Source organism: Corythoichthys intestinalis, chromosome 19 (assembly GCF_030265065.1).
Source record: "Corythoichthys intestinalis isolate RoL2023-P3 chromosome 19, ASM3026506v1, whole genome shotgun sequence".
Lineage (NCBI taxonomy): Eukaryota > Metazoa > Chordata > Actinopteri > Syngnathiformes > Syngnathidae > Corythoichthys > Corythoichthys intestinalis.
The window spans coordinates 32,097,950-32,113,752 of record NC_080413.1 but is presented as its reverse complement, the minus strand read 5'-3'; the positions used below and the strand labels follow the sequence as shown (position 1 = coordinate 32,113,752).

General features: G+C 38.2%; 1 protein-coding gene across 1 annotated transcript in view; it reads right to left on the bottom strand.

Annotated features, from left to right (window-relative positions):
- Positions 1–15,545, bottom strand: part of fzd3a (frizzled class receptor 3a) — a 64,937-nt gene extending 49,392 nt beyond the window's left edge. Inside the window, exons 1-2 of the mRNA XM_057822571.1 lie at positions 15,397–15,545; positions 14,188–14,665 (exon numbers count right to left, since the gene is read on the bottom strand). Of these exons, the coding sequence (XP_057678554.1) occupies positions 14,188–14,388 (201 nt within the window). The 5' untranslated portion in view covers positions 14,389–14,665; positions 15,397–15,545. The remainder of the gene's footprint in view (positions 1–14,187; positions 14,666–15,396) is intronic.
- Between the last annotated feature and the right edge of the window lie 258 nt (positions 15,546–15,803).

Below are 15,803 nucleotides of genomic sequence, written 5' to 3'. Positions count from 1 at the left end.
CTCATTTTGAATCCTGTGGCTTATAGTCCAGTGTGGCTTATTAGTTGATTTATTTGGGTTAATAATAGACAGCGGATGGGCATTAATGACCTTATTAATTATGTCACTAACTCCATTTAAGTCCAGCTCGGATCTTTGTATCCATTCAAAAGTGAGATAATTTGCTGGATGACACAAAATAACATCCTTCATAAGCATTCATTAATGCTCATAGCAGTGTCATGTCATAATTATGATGATCTTATGAGTCTTTTGGCACCACTGTCAAATGAAGTGTTACCACATACCATAACTAGCAATTAATGAACCAACTGGAACAGTAACCGAAGAAATAATTAGCACAGAACATGAATTTTGATTGTTATTTAGATCTGTAGCGCTGAAATGCATGCTAGGAGGCATGTTGGACAACAACAGTGTTGACAGCAGGTGGCAGCAGAGGCTGACCATCTCCTCCAAGGGAGCAGTGATGGCCAACTGAACCTTCATGAAGCAATGAAGCTTTGCATCTAATTGGTTCAAAGCTTCTTGGTGGTTCATTTGATCTTAGGACAATCTTATGATGCCGCTGTCAAATATAGTGTTACCGGGTAATATCCTGTGGTGTAAATATCCTCCAATAAAGTCAGGACAGCTGCAGCTTATAGTCCAGTGCATCTTATCTATGAACAAAGGCCGGTTTTATGTCAAATTTGGTGCATCTGTGCTTTTAGTCAGTTGCGCCTTATAGTCCGAAAATAATGGTAAATTGTAATTTTTTTTTTTTTTTTTTTTTTTTTTTTTTAATGTGAAGAGAATCGAGATCGGACGATGTGGAGAAAACAAAGTGATTTTATTTAATTTTTTGTCACAGCAGTGTTAATCTTACTTTAAAAAAGTAATCACAGTTACAAATTACTTCTCCCAAAAAGTTACCTGAATGTAAGAGTGATTAGTTACTTGGTAAAGTAACTGGTGTTACTTTTCATGTTTTTTTTTTTTGTTTTTTTCATTCCCCCCACCACCCCCGTTTACTAACGCTGCCAAGTCTGTCATTTCGCATCTAGGTCTATATGCATATGTAGTGTAGCATCAAGTGGGTGTAGATTGTAAGTTGTCGGCTACAGTCAGGAAGTATTGGAGCCACCTAGCCTAGCATCGTGTTTGCAACAGCGTCACAACACTCTTCCCTCCTTCCCACTCCCGTTCTTCTTTCTCCGTGACTCTGATTTCTCGCATCATTCAACCAACATAGAAACGCACATTGTCTCGTTGCCGAAACGGTGACAAAATCTGAACGGAGAAAAAAAAGTAATGCACGAAAAACGTACAGATTTTAACGTACGGCGTACACATTTAAAAATCAGTGATCACTTGTACAAATTACGCCGAAACCGTACAACTTGACAGGTATGAGTTTTTTATATATGTGCTAACACCGCCGTGTCTGCCATTTCGCATCTAGTTTTATATACATGTGATACTGTATCTATCGTAGCATCATGTGGGCGTAGTTTATAGGCTATGAGAAAGTCAGGTACAGTGCCTTGCAAAAGTATTCGGCCCCCTTGAACCTTGCAACCTTTCGCCACATTTCAGGCTTCAAACAAAGATATAAAATTTTAATTTTTTGTCAAGAATCAACAACAAGTGGGACACAAGTGGAACAAAATTTATTGGATAATTTAAACTTTTTTAACAAATAAAAAACTGAAAAGTGGGGCGTGCAATATTATTCGGCCCTCTTGCGTTGATACTTTGTAGCGCCACCTTTTGCTCCAATTACAGCTGCAAGTCGCTTGGGTTATGTTTCTATCAGTTTTGCACATCGAGAGACTGACATTCTTGCCCATTCTTCCTTGCAAAACAGCTCGAGCTCAGTGAGGTTGGATGGAGAGTGTTTGTGAACAGCAGTCTTCAGCTCTTTCCACAGATTCTCCATTGGATTCAGGTCTGGACTTTGACTTGGCCATTCTAACACCTGGATACGTTTATTTTTTAACCATTCCATTGTAGATTTGGCTTTATGTTTTGGATCATTGTCCTGTTGGAAGATAAATCTCCGTCCCAGTCTCAGGTCTTGTGCAGATACCAACAGGTTTTCTTCCAGAATGTTCCTGTATTTGGCTGCATCCATCTTCCCGTCAATTTTAACCATCTTCCCTGTCCCTGCTGAAGAAAAGCAGGCCTAAACCATGATGCTGCCACAACCATGTTTGACAGTGGGGATGGTGTGTTCAGGGTGATGAGCTGTGTTGCTTTTACGCCAAACATATCGTTTTGCATTGTGGCCAAAAAGTTCAATTTTGGTTTCATCTGACCAGAGCACCTTCTTCCACATCTTTGGTGTGTCTCCCAGGTGGCTTGTGGCAAACTTTAAACAAGACTTTTTATGGATATCTTTGAGAAATGGCTTTCTGCTTGCCACTCTTCCATAAAGGCCAGATTTGTGCAGTGTACGACTGATTGTTGTCCTATGGACAGACTCTCCCACCTCAGCTGTAGATCTCAGCAGTTCATCCAGAGTGATCATGGGCCTCTTGGCTGCATCTCTGATCAGTTTTCTCCTTGTTTGAGAAGAAAGTTTGGAAGGACGGCCGGGTCTTGGTAGATTTGCAGTGGTCTGATGCTCCTTCCATTTCAATATGATGGCTTGCACAGTGCTCCTTGAGATGTTTAAAGCTTGGGAAATCTTTTTGTATCCAAATCCGGCTTTAAACTTCTCCACAACAGTATCTCGGACCTGCCTGGTGTGTTCCTTGGTTTCATAATGCTCTCTGCACTTTAAACAGAACCCTGAGACTATCACAGAGCAGGTGCATTTATACGGAGACTTGATTACACACAGGTGGATTCTATTTATCATCATCGGTCATTTAGGACAACATTGGATCATTCAGAGATCCTCACTGAACTTCTGGAGTGAGTTTGCTGCACTGAAAGTAAAGGGGCCGAATAATATTGCACGCCCCACTTTCAGTTTTTTATTTGTTAGAAAAGTTTAAATTATCCAATAAATGTTGTTCCACTTCACGATTGTGTCCCACTTGTTGTTGATTCTTGACAAAAAAATTGAATTTCATATCTTTATGTTTGAAGCCTGAAATGTGGCGAAAGGTTGCAAGATTCAAGGGGGCCGAATACTTTTGCAAGGCACTGTATTATTGGAGCCACCTAGCATCGCGTTGCATCTGTGTCACAACTCCCTTCCCTCCTCCCCACTCTCGTCTCCGTGAGTCCGTGTTTCTCAGACTTTTCTCGCGTCATTCAACCAATGTAGTAACGCATTGTAATGCACGCATTTATGTCCTCAGTAACGGTAACGGCATTGCAAAGATGAATTAATTAGATTACTCATTACTGAAAAAAATAACGCCGTTAGAATGCCGTTATACTCTAATGCCGTTATTAACAACAGTGGTCACAACTCTTTGGATTTCTCTTTCAAATTTGAAGGAAATGCCACTTATGATGCTCATTGCTCAACCCCTGCACTACTCAAATTTTCGCTAGCTTCAGCGATTTCTGAGAATTGTCTTCAGTTTTTTTGGGGTGGAAACCTTATACTGTGCGAAACAAATATGGTTTTCTAATCAAATTCGGTCGATGTGGCTGATATTCAGGTCAGTGTTATAGTCAGAAATTTACGGTTTATTTGCAGACAGCAAAATTCAATATAGAAAATAACAGGGATTACTTCCAACAAAATGAATAACGTGCTGGTAAGGGGATGCGTGCGCGCTGCGAGAATAGCATCATTTCCAAAACTGGCACAGCGTGCGACACGGTGCCCGACAGCCACGCATGCCGTGTTCGCTGCTCAGGTTACATAACTCTCGATTTTGCTGCTCGGCCGAGGTGGAGCGGGCACAGATGGCTGGTGGAGCGCAACACTTCAACACCACTGCTGTGATATGCTTGGGTGGGGTCAAGGGGTGACAATAGGAAAGGGGAAGCCTAAGGGATCACCGTGCTCAGAATAGATCAACTGAAATAAACAGAGCTGACACACGGACAGTTCTGTCATTGTTTTGGGTCGTTAGTTGCTCAGAGGATTGAGATTCAAGCAGGATCAACCAACAGTATATCAAATATGGGATTTATTCAATGAGGGAATGCATCTGCTCCTTGATTGTGGTATGGCTGTGAAATGTACGGATTATCTCAAGGATAAAGAAAAACAATAAATTGTGGATTTTCATCTTTTAATCCATTGATGGAAACAAACTGGAAGCAAGCGCACAGTTCGTACTGCACTCAAGTGGAAAACAGAAAATGCTTTAAAAATAACATTATCTGGGTCTTTGAAAAAGACCCAGATAACTATAGTTTAAAATATCACTCCATGTTGAGGTGGATCACAATAAACATGTGTAAGCCAGAAACCATTTTAGGACAACCCTGATGTTTAATAATGCACAGTTCTCACTGGCCTCGGGGACTAATATTAAGAATTTATTTTTGTCTTAATGTTTTGGTAATACACTCCAGGCTCCAGATGAAAAGTAGGCTATCACTTTGATGCTGTGTTAAATGTAAAGGCAACATAAGCAACCATAGACAGTGAAGACGATGTTTAGGGTGTTGATATACTTATGACAAAATATGCCGTGTCAGAAGAAGAGTCATATGTTATGTCTGGATTTATATATGCATTTAAAGATTTTAATTCTATGCAGACACAAGTAAAAAATAAAAAAATCACAACTGTAGTACACAATATATTGTATTTTTCGGACTATACTGTAAGTCGCAGTTTTTTTTCATAGTTTGGCTGGGGGTGCTAGTGACGGGATCTGTCGTTCACTTGAGTAAACGAATCCATTCCGGTTCGTTCAGTAAAACGATTCGTTCAAACGAATCGTTCAACGAATCGTTCGCCCCCCTCATCTCCCTCCCCACCCAAATGAATCGTTCGGTTAGTGAACGGGAAGTGACGTTGCCGAACGAATCCCCAAAGACCGCTTCGCAGTATAACTGAACGGGAAGTGACATTGCTTGGTCCCTCCCTCTCTTGCACATTGACCACTCGTCGTAGTTTCAGAAATGAGTGACAGGCGATATCATTCTGCTCTCAGAGACAGCCTCGTCTCCCTCCCGCTGCTGCAAAAGCGAGGGAGAACTTCCGCGTCGTCTGTCCTAGTTCTATGGGCTCAAAGTCATGGCTCGTGCTTGCATTTCGAATTAGGACACGGTTAAACATTTTTCTTTTGAGGGGGAAGTCGGGGTTTGGGGTCGGGGGCGCACGGACTTTCTTTAGCATGATCTTGCTCACATATACAATGCTGCTGCTAACAGCCAACGCGGCATGCCTGCTGTCACGAAAATAAAAATAAATCGAAAGTTTAATTTCTAATTATGGAACGGCCAACACATCATATTAACCTCTCGCTCTGTTGTATTTTTGTTTTTTATTATTAAGATGACCGTTTTGAATTTTTGCACTGGTATTAATAAATAAAATAATCCGGTCAGCTCCCCTGTCGTCCCCGCATCTCAGATCGTCAAATGCTGACGAGAAATAATTGTTTGCTTTATGATTTCGCCTTTCTACTCTCATTAGTCTGTTAAGAAAAATGTAGACATATTGCGACATCTCCCGTGTCCGCGCGCTTTGTTTTTGGGGCGCTTGAGTAGCACATGATGGACGGATTGACATAATTTGTCAAACCAACCGACACCCTCTGACACGAAAAAAAAAAAAAAAAAAACACTCGGAAAAAATTGACATGTATATACAGTTTCATTGCAAATCAGTATTATGGTGATCATACTAAATATTATTTTTTTTCTGTGCACATATGAGGTACATATCGTTGCCATGAAGCCTCCATATAGTGACAGTTCTCTGCCCGCTTCACTGCCGTCACGCGACCGCAGCTCAGGTTTTGCTTGCCTCGTAGCTACGCGTGTTTTAAATTACTGTAAATTTGATAGTATATCGTCATAGGCACAGTCCCGAGTCTGTTGAGAAAAGTAGAACACTAAACCATGCTCGCTAGATTTGTGTGGTGTTTTTGTCTTTTTGAGCAGCATTTGATAGGCTCCACGTTAACAAATATGTGACAAAGTCGTTTCCTTTCATTTTATGACTCGTTCACCGCATAGTCATTACTGGAAAGTCAAGTTAGCAGCAAGCTAGGTCAGGAACCGGAGGACCGAATCACTGAACGGGAAGTGACAAAACTCAGTCTTTCCCCCCTGCCTGCACGCTGACTGCTTATTGGCCACACGTGGAAATGAGTGACATACGCCATGATTCTGTTTCCGCTCCCTCCCCTGCCCGCGATGAGGCTGGCGTCTGATTGGTCGTGTGCGATGTCAGAAGACGCTGCCGCTTGCTCAACGCCCTCCCACGCAGCGAACAAGCGCCACCAACTTCATAGAACGAATCAGTGCAGATGGTGATTAGTTCGGTCTCGTGCACCCAAACAATTCGTTCAAAAAGAACGAATCGTTCGCGACCGATACAACACTAGGGGGTGCGACTTATACTCTGGAGCAACTTAAGTGTGAAATTATTAACACATTATTATATCACATAATATTTTGGTGTTTTGGAGTGACACTGATGGTTTGGTAAACTCATTAGCATGTTCTTTGTACTATAATTATCTGAATAACTCTTAATAGCTATGTCATGTTAACATACCGGCCACGTTCGCATTTCATTGTTCATGCATCATGTAACTAGTTACTTTGCCAAGTAACTACAGTAACATTATCAGACTGTACACTTATTCAGCATGTTGTTCTTTATTGTATTTTTATATTAAATTGCTTTTCAAGATGACATATCTGTTCTATGTGTTGGATTTTATATATAGGATTTATATAAGTAAATTTCCCCCCGAAATGCGACTTATACTCCGGTGCGACTTATATGTTTTTTTTTCCTCTTCATTGCGCATTTTTGGGCTGGTGCGACTTATACTCAGGTAAGACTTATTGTAGAGTGACCATAATTTGATTTCCAAAAAAGAGGACACTCAGCCCAGCCTCAAGATACTTGAGTTTTACTCGAAGTTTACTCAAAGATATCTATATCACTTTAACATATTTAAAGTGTGCCCCCTCACTCTGGATGGGAAAATGCAGTTTGAAAATAATAAATAATAATGACTAAAATATTATATATATACTGTATAATGCAGACCCATGGAAATGTAGTCCAGTCAACACACATACACACAGTAGGCTATGTGCCAACATTTTTATAAATTACTATCACGACAATTGTCCTTGACAAATTTTTATTCCCATTCAATTGATATTCTCATTCAAAGTTCTAGATTGCACACAAACAATAGCCGAAGTAAACTGACAAACTATTTAACCAGCATGTTTCCAAACGTAGCAGTTCAAAACTACGTTTCCCATAATGTCTAGCATAGTTTAGCTTACTGATAGCTAGCTGAGGCAAAAATCAAACTTTGCTAGAAAAGTTTACAATCATCGGCAGCGCAACGATGCGACACCAAATGGGATTTTACAGTTAAAGCTCCGACAGAAGTCAACAGTTGCCATTATTTACGTATTTATCGTTAAAAATTTAACAACTGGGCAGGCGTTGTGGCCAAATCGTCAACCCAGTAGATGGCGGTAATGCCTCATGATAAGGGTAAATTGCCAACAAAAACAAGAAGAACTACTCCTTCCCTCCCTTCTAGTAGGAGCCATGTCAACTGCTGCCACCCAGCGGCCGGAGGGTTTCTCTTCAAATTGGTCCCGTGAAAAATCATAAAAAACGGACATTTTTATGAATTTATAAAACCCCGCCCGGACGATGAGGATACTGCGTGAAAGTAGGACTTGTCCGGGCAAAAGAGGACGTTTGGTCACCCTAATTTATAGTCCCAAAAATAGAGTACCCCCAATTCATGATATTAATCCAACACAAAATATTCTTCCGTACCTAGAACTAAACAAATCTTACTTTGACTAAGATCCACCAAAATTGGGATTCTTGCGTTATCCTACATCCTTATAAAACTGAAGCAAATATTCACAGTGGGATCGATGGAGCTTTTTTTTTTTTGAAAAGTCTTTTCGCGAATTGGTCATTCTCATCGTAAAACCTTCACTTCATCCTAAAATCTTTACATTACAATCTAAACATTACACTCTCGCACAAAAATGCTCAATAAATACGTATTTTGTTCAAACAATGTAGGCACAAAACAACATTACAACTCGCTAGTTTTAGTCTTTCAAGAGACATTCATAGATAGCTTATATATATACTACGAACAGGAGTGAAAGTGGGCCAGAACGGTCAGGAACGCAGTTCCGGTATAAGATTCAGGGCCAGAGCGCAGTTCCGGTATAAGATTCAGGGCCGGAATGCTGTTCCGGTATAATATTCAGGACCAGAACGCAGTTCCGGTACACGGTCCTTTGATTCCGAAAATATGACCGCAACTGTCAAAAAGCTATGTTAAAAAAAATAATTTTAAAAAAGGCTAAGCTGCCACACATGCATTTCATCGCCAAGAAAACAATCTACCAACATCAAATTTACACACACAAGTGTTAACAACAAGCATAATAAAGTCCTTGTGTTGCGGAATCCGTTTCCACCAATATTTATTATCTATCTTATTCCACGGACGGCATGGAGGCCTCCCCAGCTGCTGCAGTTATCAGAGTCTGACGTTGATGAGTCCTGTCAATGTGCGAACACACGCAGCAAAGCAAAACGCCTGAACTCGTTTATCCGTTCAATTGGCTGTCATACTCACATGTGATCAGCAGAGATAGTTAGCTCTAATTGGTTCAAATGTGCATGTTTTCTGGAACAGCAACAAAAAAAAAGGTTGTTGAATTGATGCGACAAAATAGGGCAATGCAACATAAAATGGATCAAATCTTTAAGAGCAATGAAAGAGTTGAGGAGGCTTATTTATCATATTTAGTTTTATTTGTCCTGATGGGGAGGTTCAGAACATCTTAGCTGTCAATGTGCACTTTGGACTTAATTGTTTTCATTTGTTAGGCTACTTATTAATTTCCTTATGATTTCAAAAAGTGAATGTTTGCGCGATCTTCAAAATATATTCCATTTCATTCTGCATTTGTACTTATTTTTCTGAATGTATATTACTTACATCTTTGTTATTAAAAAATAAACAAAAAGTAAATGTTTACATTGAAGTAAATGTTTACATTAACTTCAATTTTAATATACATCCTATGTTCTTAAGTCGTTAAAATTTTGATTTGGCATATAGTATGTGAGGAAATGAGGGGGGAAAAAATTAGGAGATGGAGGTTGGGGTTATTGCCATTTTTGTTAACGTTTATTTTGCAAATCATTGAAAAAATACAATTTTGAATGAAAATCCGTTTTTGTATGTGTTACAAAAATAACTGTGCTAAAACAGTTTTCTTTGCATTTCAGTAGTTTAAGAGGTTTGACCCCCCCCACACACACACACACACACAAAAATGAAAGAAAAAAATTAATTAATAAATAACATTTCTGGCTCCGTGGCGACCTTCACGTTGGGGAGTTCCGACAAGAATTTCTAGCCACTTTCACCTCTGACTAGGAATGTCCCAATCAGATATTTTTGCACCAGAGTCCTTGTCACCTGACTTTTAATCTGCCGATATCCAGTGCCGATCCAATACCGAAAAAACAAAGTTTTTTTGTTGTTGTTTTTTTTGTTTTTATTTGGACAAGGGTTAGGTGATCCAAATATGTTTCTGTACTAGAGGTCAACTAATGCGGGAATTTCAAAGACTGATGCGGATATCAACTAATACGGGAATTTCAAAGACTGATGCGGAAAAAAAAAAAAATTTCAGCAGATTGCCATTGTCTAAAGCTTATTTTGTAAGATGATATTTAAGGCCGATTCGCTCTTTTTTTTTTTTTCTTTTTTTTTTTTTTAAAGCAGGTTGATATTGAAAGGTAATTGAAACACTAAATGTCTATACTCGTGGTTCTATTTTTCTTCTGTTATTTCCTTTTGTAACACTGGTCACTGATCACAATTAACAAAGATCATCGGCCAATATATCGATCGACCTTTATAAAAAAGATCGTCACCTAAACAGTGAACATAACAGTTATCTTATAATATCGACTAATATCGGGCGATCTTGAAGAAACTCCATAGATTGGCAAGATATATAGCCGGACAACATATCGCTCGACCTTCCTGTGAAAGATCAGCAACCAAACAGCTAACGTAAATTCTTCTATTATATCGGCTATATATTGGACGATGGCTGATCTGGGAAAAAAGTCCGTATGTCGGCCCAATATATAGGCTGACCGATATATCAGTCGGCCTTTATACAGTACTGTACTTTTATACAGTACTTTCTCTTCTACTTTTTTCGAGAGTGTTGCGGAGTATAAAACGTATATATTTTTGTATCTTTTGGCAATGTCATTTTATTTCTGGATTATTTTGTTACTTTTTAGCCCTTAAAAAATTAAAAATAAATTAGGCCTGATCAATATGGGGAAAAAAATAACATTGCAATATTTATTGCCAAGGCTCCACACCTACTTTTTGCAGTGTTTGCACCTAACTTTTTTTACTTAATGTGCACCAGCACATAATATAGGCGCAATCACATTTTTGTATCACCTTTAACGGCATACGTTTAATCACTCTCCAACACGAAATATTTAAAATGTTTTCTTAACCTGTATGAATTTTTATTTAAATGAACTGCAATAGGTGCTACATTAGTGAAATCTACCTTCCGCTAGTACGTGGAATAGCATGTACATTTTATTTATTTATTTTTTCAACATGTCCTGTTCAACTGCTCATGAATGCACATTTCACTTTTAGGCTCTTTAAGGCTGGAACGGTTTTAATGTGCCACGTAGGAGTTTGGCATACTCCCATTGTGGTTGTTTATACTGTTTTTATAGTGATGTCCCAATCGCATTTTTTTGCACCAGAATCCGGTTCACCTGATTTCGAAAATCTGCCAAAATCAAATCCTGATCAGATCAGATTTTTTTTTTTTTTTTTTTTTAATTTGAACAAAAGTTTAAAGTCTTCCGCTTTTTCTGTGAGTGTTGCGGAGAATAAAACAAATATATTTTTGTTTCTTTTGGCAATGCCATTTTATTTCTGGACAAATTTGTTATTTTTTAGCCCTAAAAAAACAACAACAAAAATATTTTTCTTTAATTTAAAACCTGATCTTTTTCACCTGATTCAGATCCTCCGAAAAAAAGGCGCTATCGGCCCGATTTCTGATCATGTGATCGGATAAGGGACATCCCTACTACAACTAAGATCAGTTTTAGTCGAACAGTACAAGACAACATTATGCTAGCAGTCATTTTGGAGGCTGGGACTTATAGTTACAATGATATCTTTGAATTAGTGCCAAATAAATGAGAAGACTATTCAAAGAGACTGTCTACCAATTAAAAATGAATAGGTAATTATTCAAGTTGATGTTTCTGATTAGTGCTACAAATATTAATCAATTAACTTGAGTACTTTGAGTTTTCTGATTAGAAAAAGCTTCAAATCACATTTTGCTGCTTTGAGGATTCGTTTAATTAGAGTGGTGCTGCAATGGTTTGTTTTGAAAGTGTTTGCATTTAGTTTTAATGTTTTGGGTCCATACACTACTCTCTAGTGGCAACAGTGAATATGACATAACTCATCTAACATGGCTGGATCCAGCTGCTCCCTGTTAAGACCAACATAAAGTTGTAAATTTTTGTTTGAGCTAATATGATTGTTTATGCATTCGTAATTTAGTTTAGGGATATATTTAGCCGTTTTTATTTTTTTGTGGGAATATGTGTTTGAAGGATTTGTAAAGAGCATTTTTAAAAACAAAACATTAGCATTTTATAGCATTTAAGCTAGCGGACTTGCTTTTATGGAAGTTAGCCAATTATTTTTCTGTTGTACCTCATTTATTTATTCTTTTATACCCTTTGAAGCTAAGCTGAGGTATTTTAATTTATTTTTAAATGCATTTATTGATCTTGTGAAATAAAAGTGCAATTCTGCATAGTTTGAAAAACCACTGTGGAATTTCACGGTATTTTGTATTCAAATTTAATGCGGTCTTGAAGTGCAGTCTTAGTAAGACTTTGCTTTACATTTCCTAAAATTTATTCTGCAACACATTAAATTTTCCTAACTAGAACTAACTAATTGATAGTCAATTATTTAAATAATCGATAGCTGCAGAGCTATTTTTGATACAAGTCCAATCCATCAATGAGAACATGTAGGGTTACAAATTATTTCGTCACCGTGACAGAGTTGCTTACACGTAATGGGGCTTGTATAGAATAGTTGACTTTTCTACGCCACAAGGACACTTAGATTGTGACACTGACTAGTAGTTAATGGAGTGTTTTTGTAACAGATACTCCTGAATGAAATTTGAAATAAGCCCTCTACTTTTTGTTCATTTAAGCAGTCTTCCATTTCTGAAAGTACTACTTATATATACAGGGATAACCAGTAATGTAGATGGTAATGCCAAGCAAACCAGGAGAGTCGTTGTTCCCTGCAGTTGTGAATAAAAGCTTATATTGTGAAATATGCCTTGCCGTCTGTTTGTACCCCAGATCAAAATACATCTACTATCAAAGTGGAAGAAGAGCAAGCAATAATTATTTCACCACACACAAAGAAGTCTAACTGTAAACTCCATACATTTCCACCAAATCACTGTTCTGGTGGGTCGAGAATAAGATTTTCCCTCCTTGAGAAAAAAAAAAAAAAAAAAAAAAACATCACGCAGCACGTGCTTTCACCTAGATCACACCTATATTCTCGTGTTTTTACATGTATATTTGAAATTCAGCTTTCCACTTTCTGTAATTTTTCAAATTATAGTACAGCACAAAGAAAACCAACATCATAAGTGACTTCTTAGCATTGACTTAACTATTACTACATTAGTGTCCACTGAAAACGATGTAAAGTCATGAAACCGCAACAGATAAACTCTTGCATGGATTCATTTATTTGAAGTGATTTTTTTTAAATCAGGAGATAAGCGAGAACATTCCAAAAAAAAAAAAAAGCAAAAAAAATGACTTTAACGATCACAATTCATGAAAAATAATGAACACAGATTTGAAAATTGATAGTTTTCTTTGGTAATATTTAAACTGAGTTATATGTCCGATAAAACAATAGTATTGAGTGAAAAATGATCCAGGGATTGTCTAATATGTAAAAAAATTTGATTTGGCTATATTCTACAAATTGCCATTTGCAAAAAGAGTATCAACATCTTAGATGTTATTTTTCACTAATTTTCTTGTTTGTTTGCGGGATTCTGCGAAAAGTGTAGTAACGCTTTTCAGGATACGCAAGTTCTTGTTAGTAAAGAAAGGATCTTTCTTGTGTGTGTTAGTTAATATTCCAAAATATCTCAGTGAAATTGACAAAATATAGGCATAGAGTACAAGTAAGAGATTAGAAGCTATGTCGCCTCCTGCCTGAATTTTTTCGTTAATATTGATTCATCATTCAGAAAAAAATATATATAACATAAATGTAATCAACTGTTCTAAAATGCTAATATTCAGGATGCTAAAAAGTAAAACAATTATTAGATTAACGCCCTTTATCAGAATCCATTCTTTCATCCAAGTAAAACGAAGCATTTTGGCATTCAGCAGTACATGAATGATTCAACTTTGTTATTGTGCATTAAATTTAAAGTTCTAATTAACTCATAATTGTTTTAGCATTTTTCTTTCCAGTTTCAACAACACCCCAGTTTTTAAGTAATCCCCTCCCATTATCTATTAAATATGCACACAATATATATAAAATGGCGGGCTCCACCACCATTTGGGAGCGTGCAAGGTTTTGTCAACAAATTGCTTTCAAATTGGACAACAAACAAGATTGCAGACATGAATAGCTTCTCTGCACAGAAATGTGTCATTGACCAAATTTTCCCGATTTTATTGTTTTAACAGGTAACCTAGGTGTCAAAGTCAAACTCAAGGACCAGAGTTAGTTGGCCACATAATATGCCTTTATGTTGCAATGCTGTTATACTGAAAGAACTTTAATCAAAACCACATTTTTGGAAAAAAAAATACTGAACAATAATTAAGTTGTCCTTCAGTTTGTTGTGTAAATGAGGTGATTACACATTTGTATGATGTCACAGTTCTAACAGTGTACTACTGAATATGAGTTTGGCACCCCTAAACACATCTTTTATACTGTAGCTTACCTCCATGGCAAGAGCGGCCGTTTGCTGGTCGTAGTGGTTGAGCACATTGGGCATGAAGGTGCTGTTGTAAGGCAGCCCCTGACACATCCGCAGCATGATAGGCTCACAGGTAAACAGGCTGTGGCTCCCCGCCGCCGCGTCCATAGGAATGGCGACACACGCCGTCAACATGGAAACAGATAGCACCCATAGGAGACCCATGACTGGCCAGCTACAGTTGTAGCTGATAATGGCTGAAGGAGAGGCGCAATCTCAGGACAGTCCACTTGAACACTTCCCTCTCTCCAGATCACAGGAAGACAGCGAGGGTCCGGCAATGTGTTCGGCCATGATTCAACCTGCTTGCGTCCATTGTAGTTGAGTCATTGCAACAACATCATCACCTCAAAGATGCTGTGGTCCTTTAAGATGCTGCGTTTTGACCAAATGACTCATATGACTCTCCCTCCTCAACCTTGCATGGATTCTAGTGTTCGAGCTGTGGAAAGAACAAAAAATAAAAATAAAACAGCTGAATAATCACATTTCTTCACATGTTGTATCCAAAATACATATGATGTATGGCAAAAAAATGACCTTTTGTAGGACCCCCTAGAAAATACAATACAATACTATGCAATTTAATAAGTGTATACTGGAGGAATAGTGGTTAAAATGTTATTTATGCTTACATCTAGAGTGGTTTCCAGAAACATATGTCATTTTGGTTATATGACTGTTTTTTAATGTTATAAATGGCTGCATGTTAGCTATTTGACTATACACACCCACGCATAACCAATCAATTTCTTTACAAATAGTGCATGAACACTCATTTAATACAAATATACATGTTGTTAAAGCAACTGATTGCATTTTAAAGCAGTAAATTCTCCCAGTCGTATTAAGAGTATTTAGTAGCTGGGACATTAAAAATGACGAACCTGATGACGTAAACGTTAGCTAACAAGTTCGTTATCAGTACTGCTCGTCCTCCGCCCGCAATTAGTGATGTATAATGCAGCCTAATTTACCAATCCGAATTGTGATGCAAACCACGACAAACAATTGTTTGATGCCGATAATAGCCACGGTGGACCTTTTGTACCACCTCCACGCCGGTGCGGTTGAACTTAATGTAATTCAGCGCAGGCGGTCGCGGGCCACTGGCAGAGGTGGAAGCGACAAACAGGCAACATTTCGAATGATTTACATTTACAGGAAGCTTACCGGGCCACCGGGATGAAAATTCACGTGTTACGATCTAGTGTCCTCGCCGCTCCTCGAGTTGGTAACAATGTGCGACTAAAGTGTCCCTTAACCCGCACTCTCCTCCTGTCCTCACCCCCACCGCTGTCCTCCCCTCCTCCTCCTTCGTGGTCCCTGCCCTGCATCAAGTTTCAAGAATACATACATGACTTCCGGTTGTTATTGAAAAAATAAAAGCACCGATAAATGTTTTGGCGCGATTTGGAGGCAATTTACAATTCTGACACGTTATTATCACATTTAAATCAGTAAAAATAAGAGTCAATTTATAAACTAACGGACGTAACGCACTTCGGGATTAAACATGATTTATATTATTTTGACAACTGAGAGGATATAGTTTCCTATTCTACTCAGTGTCCTCGCTA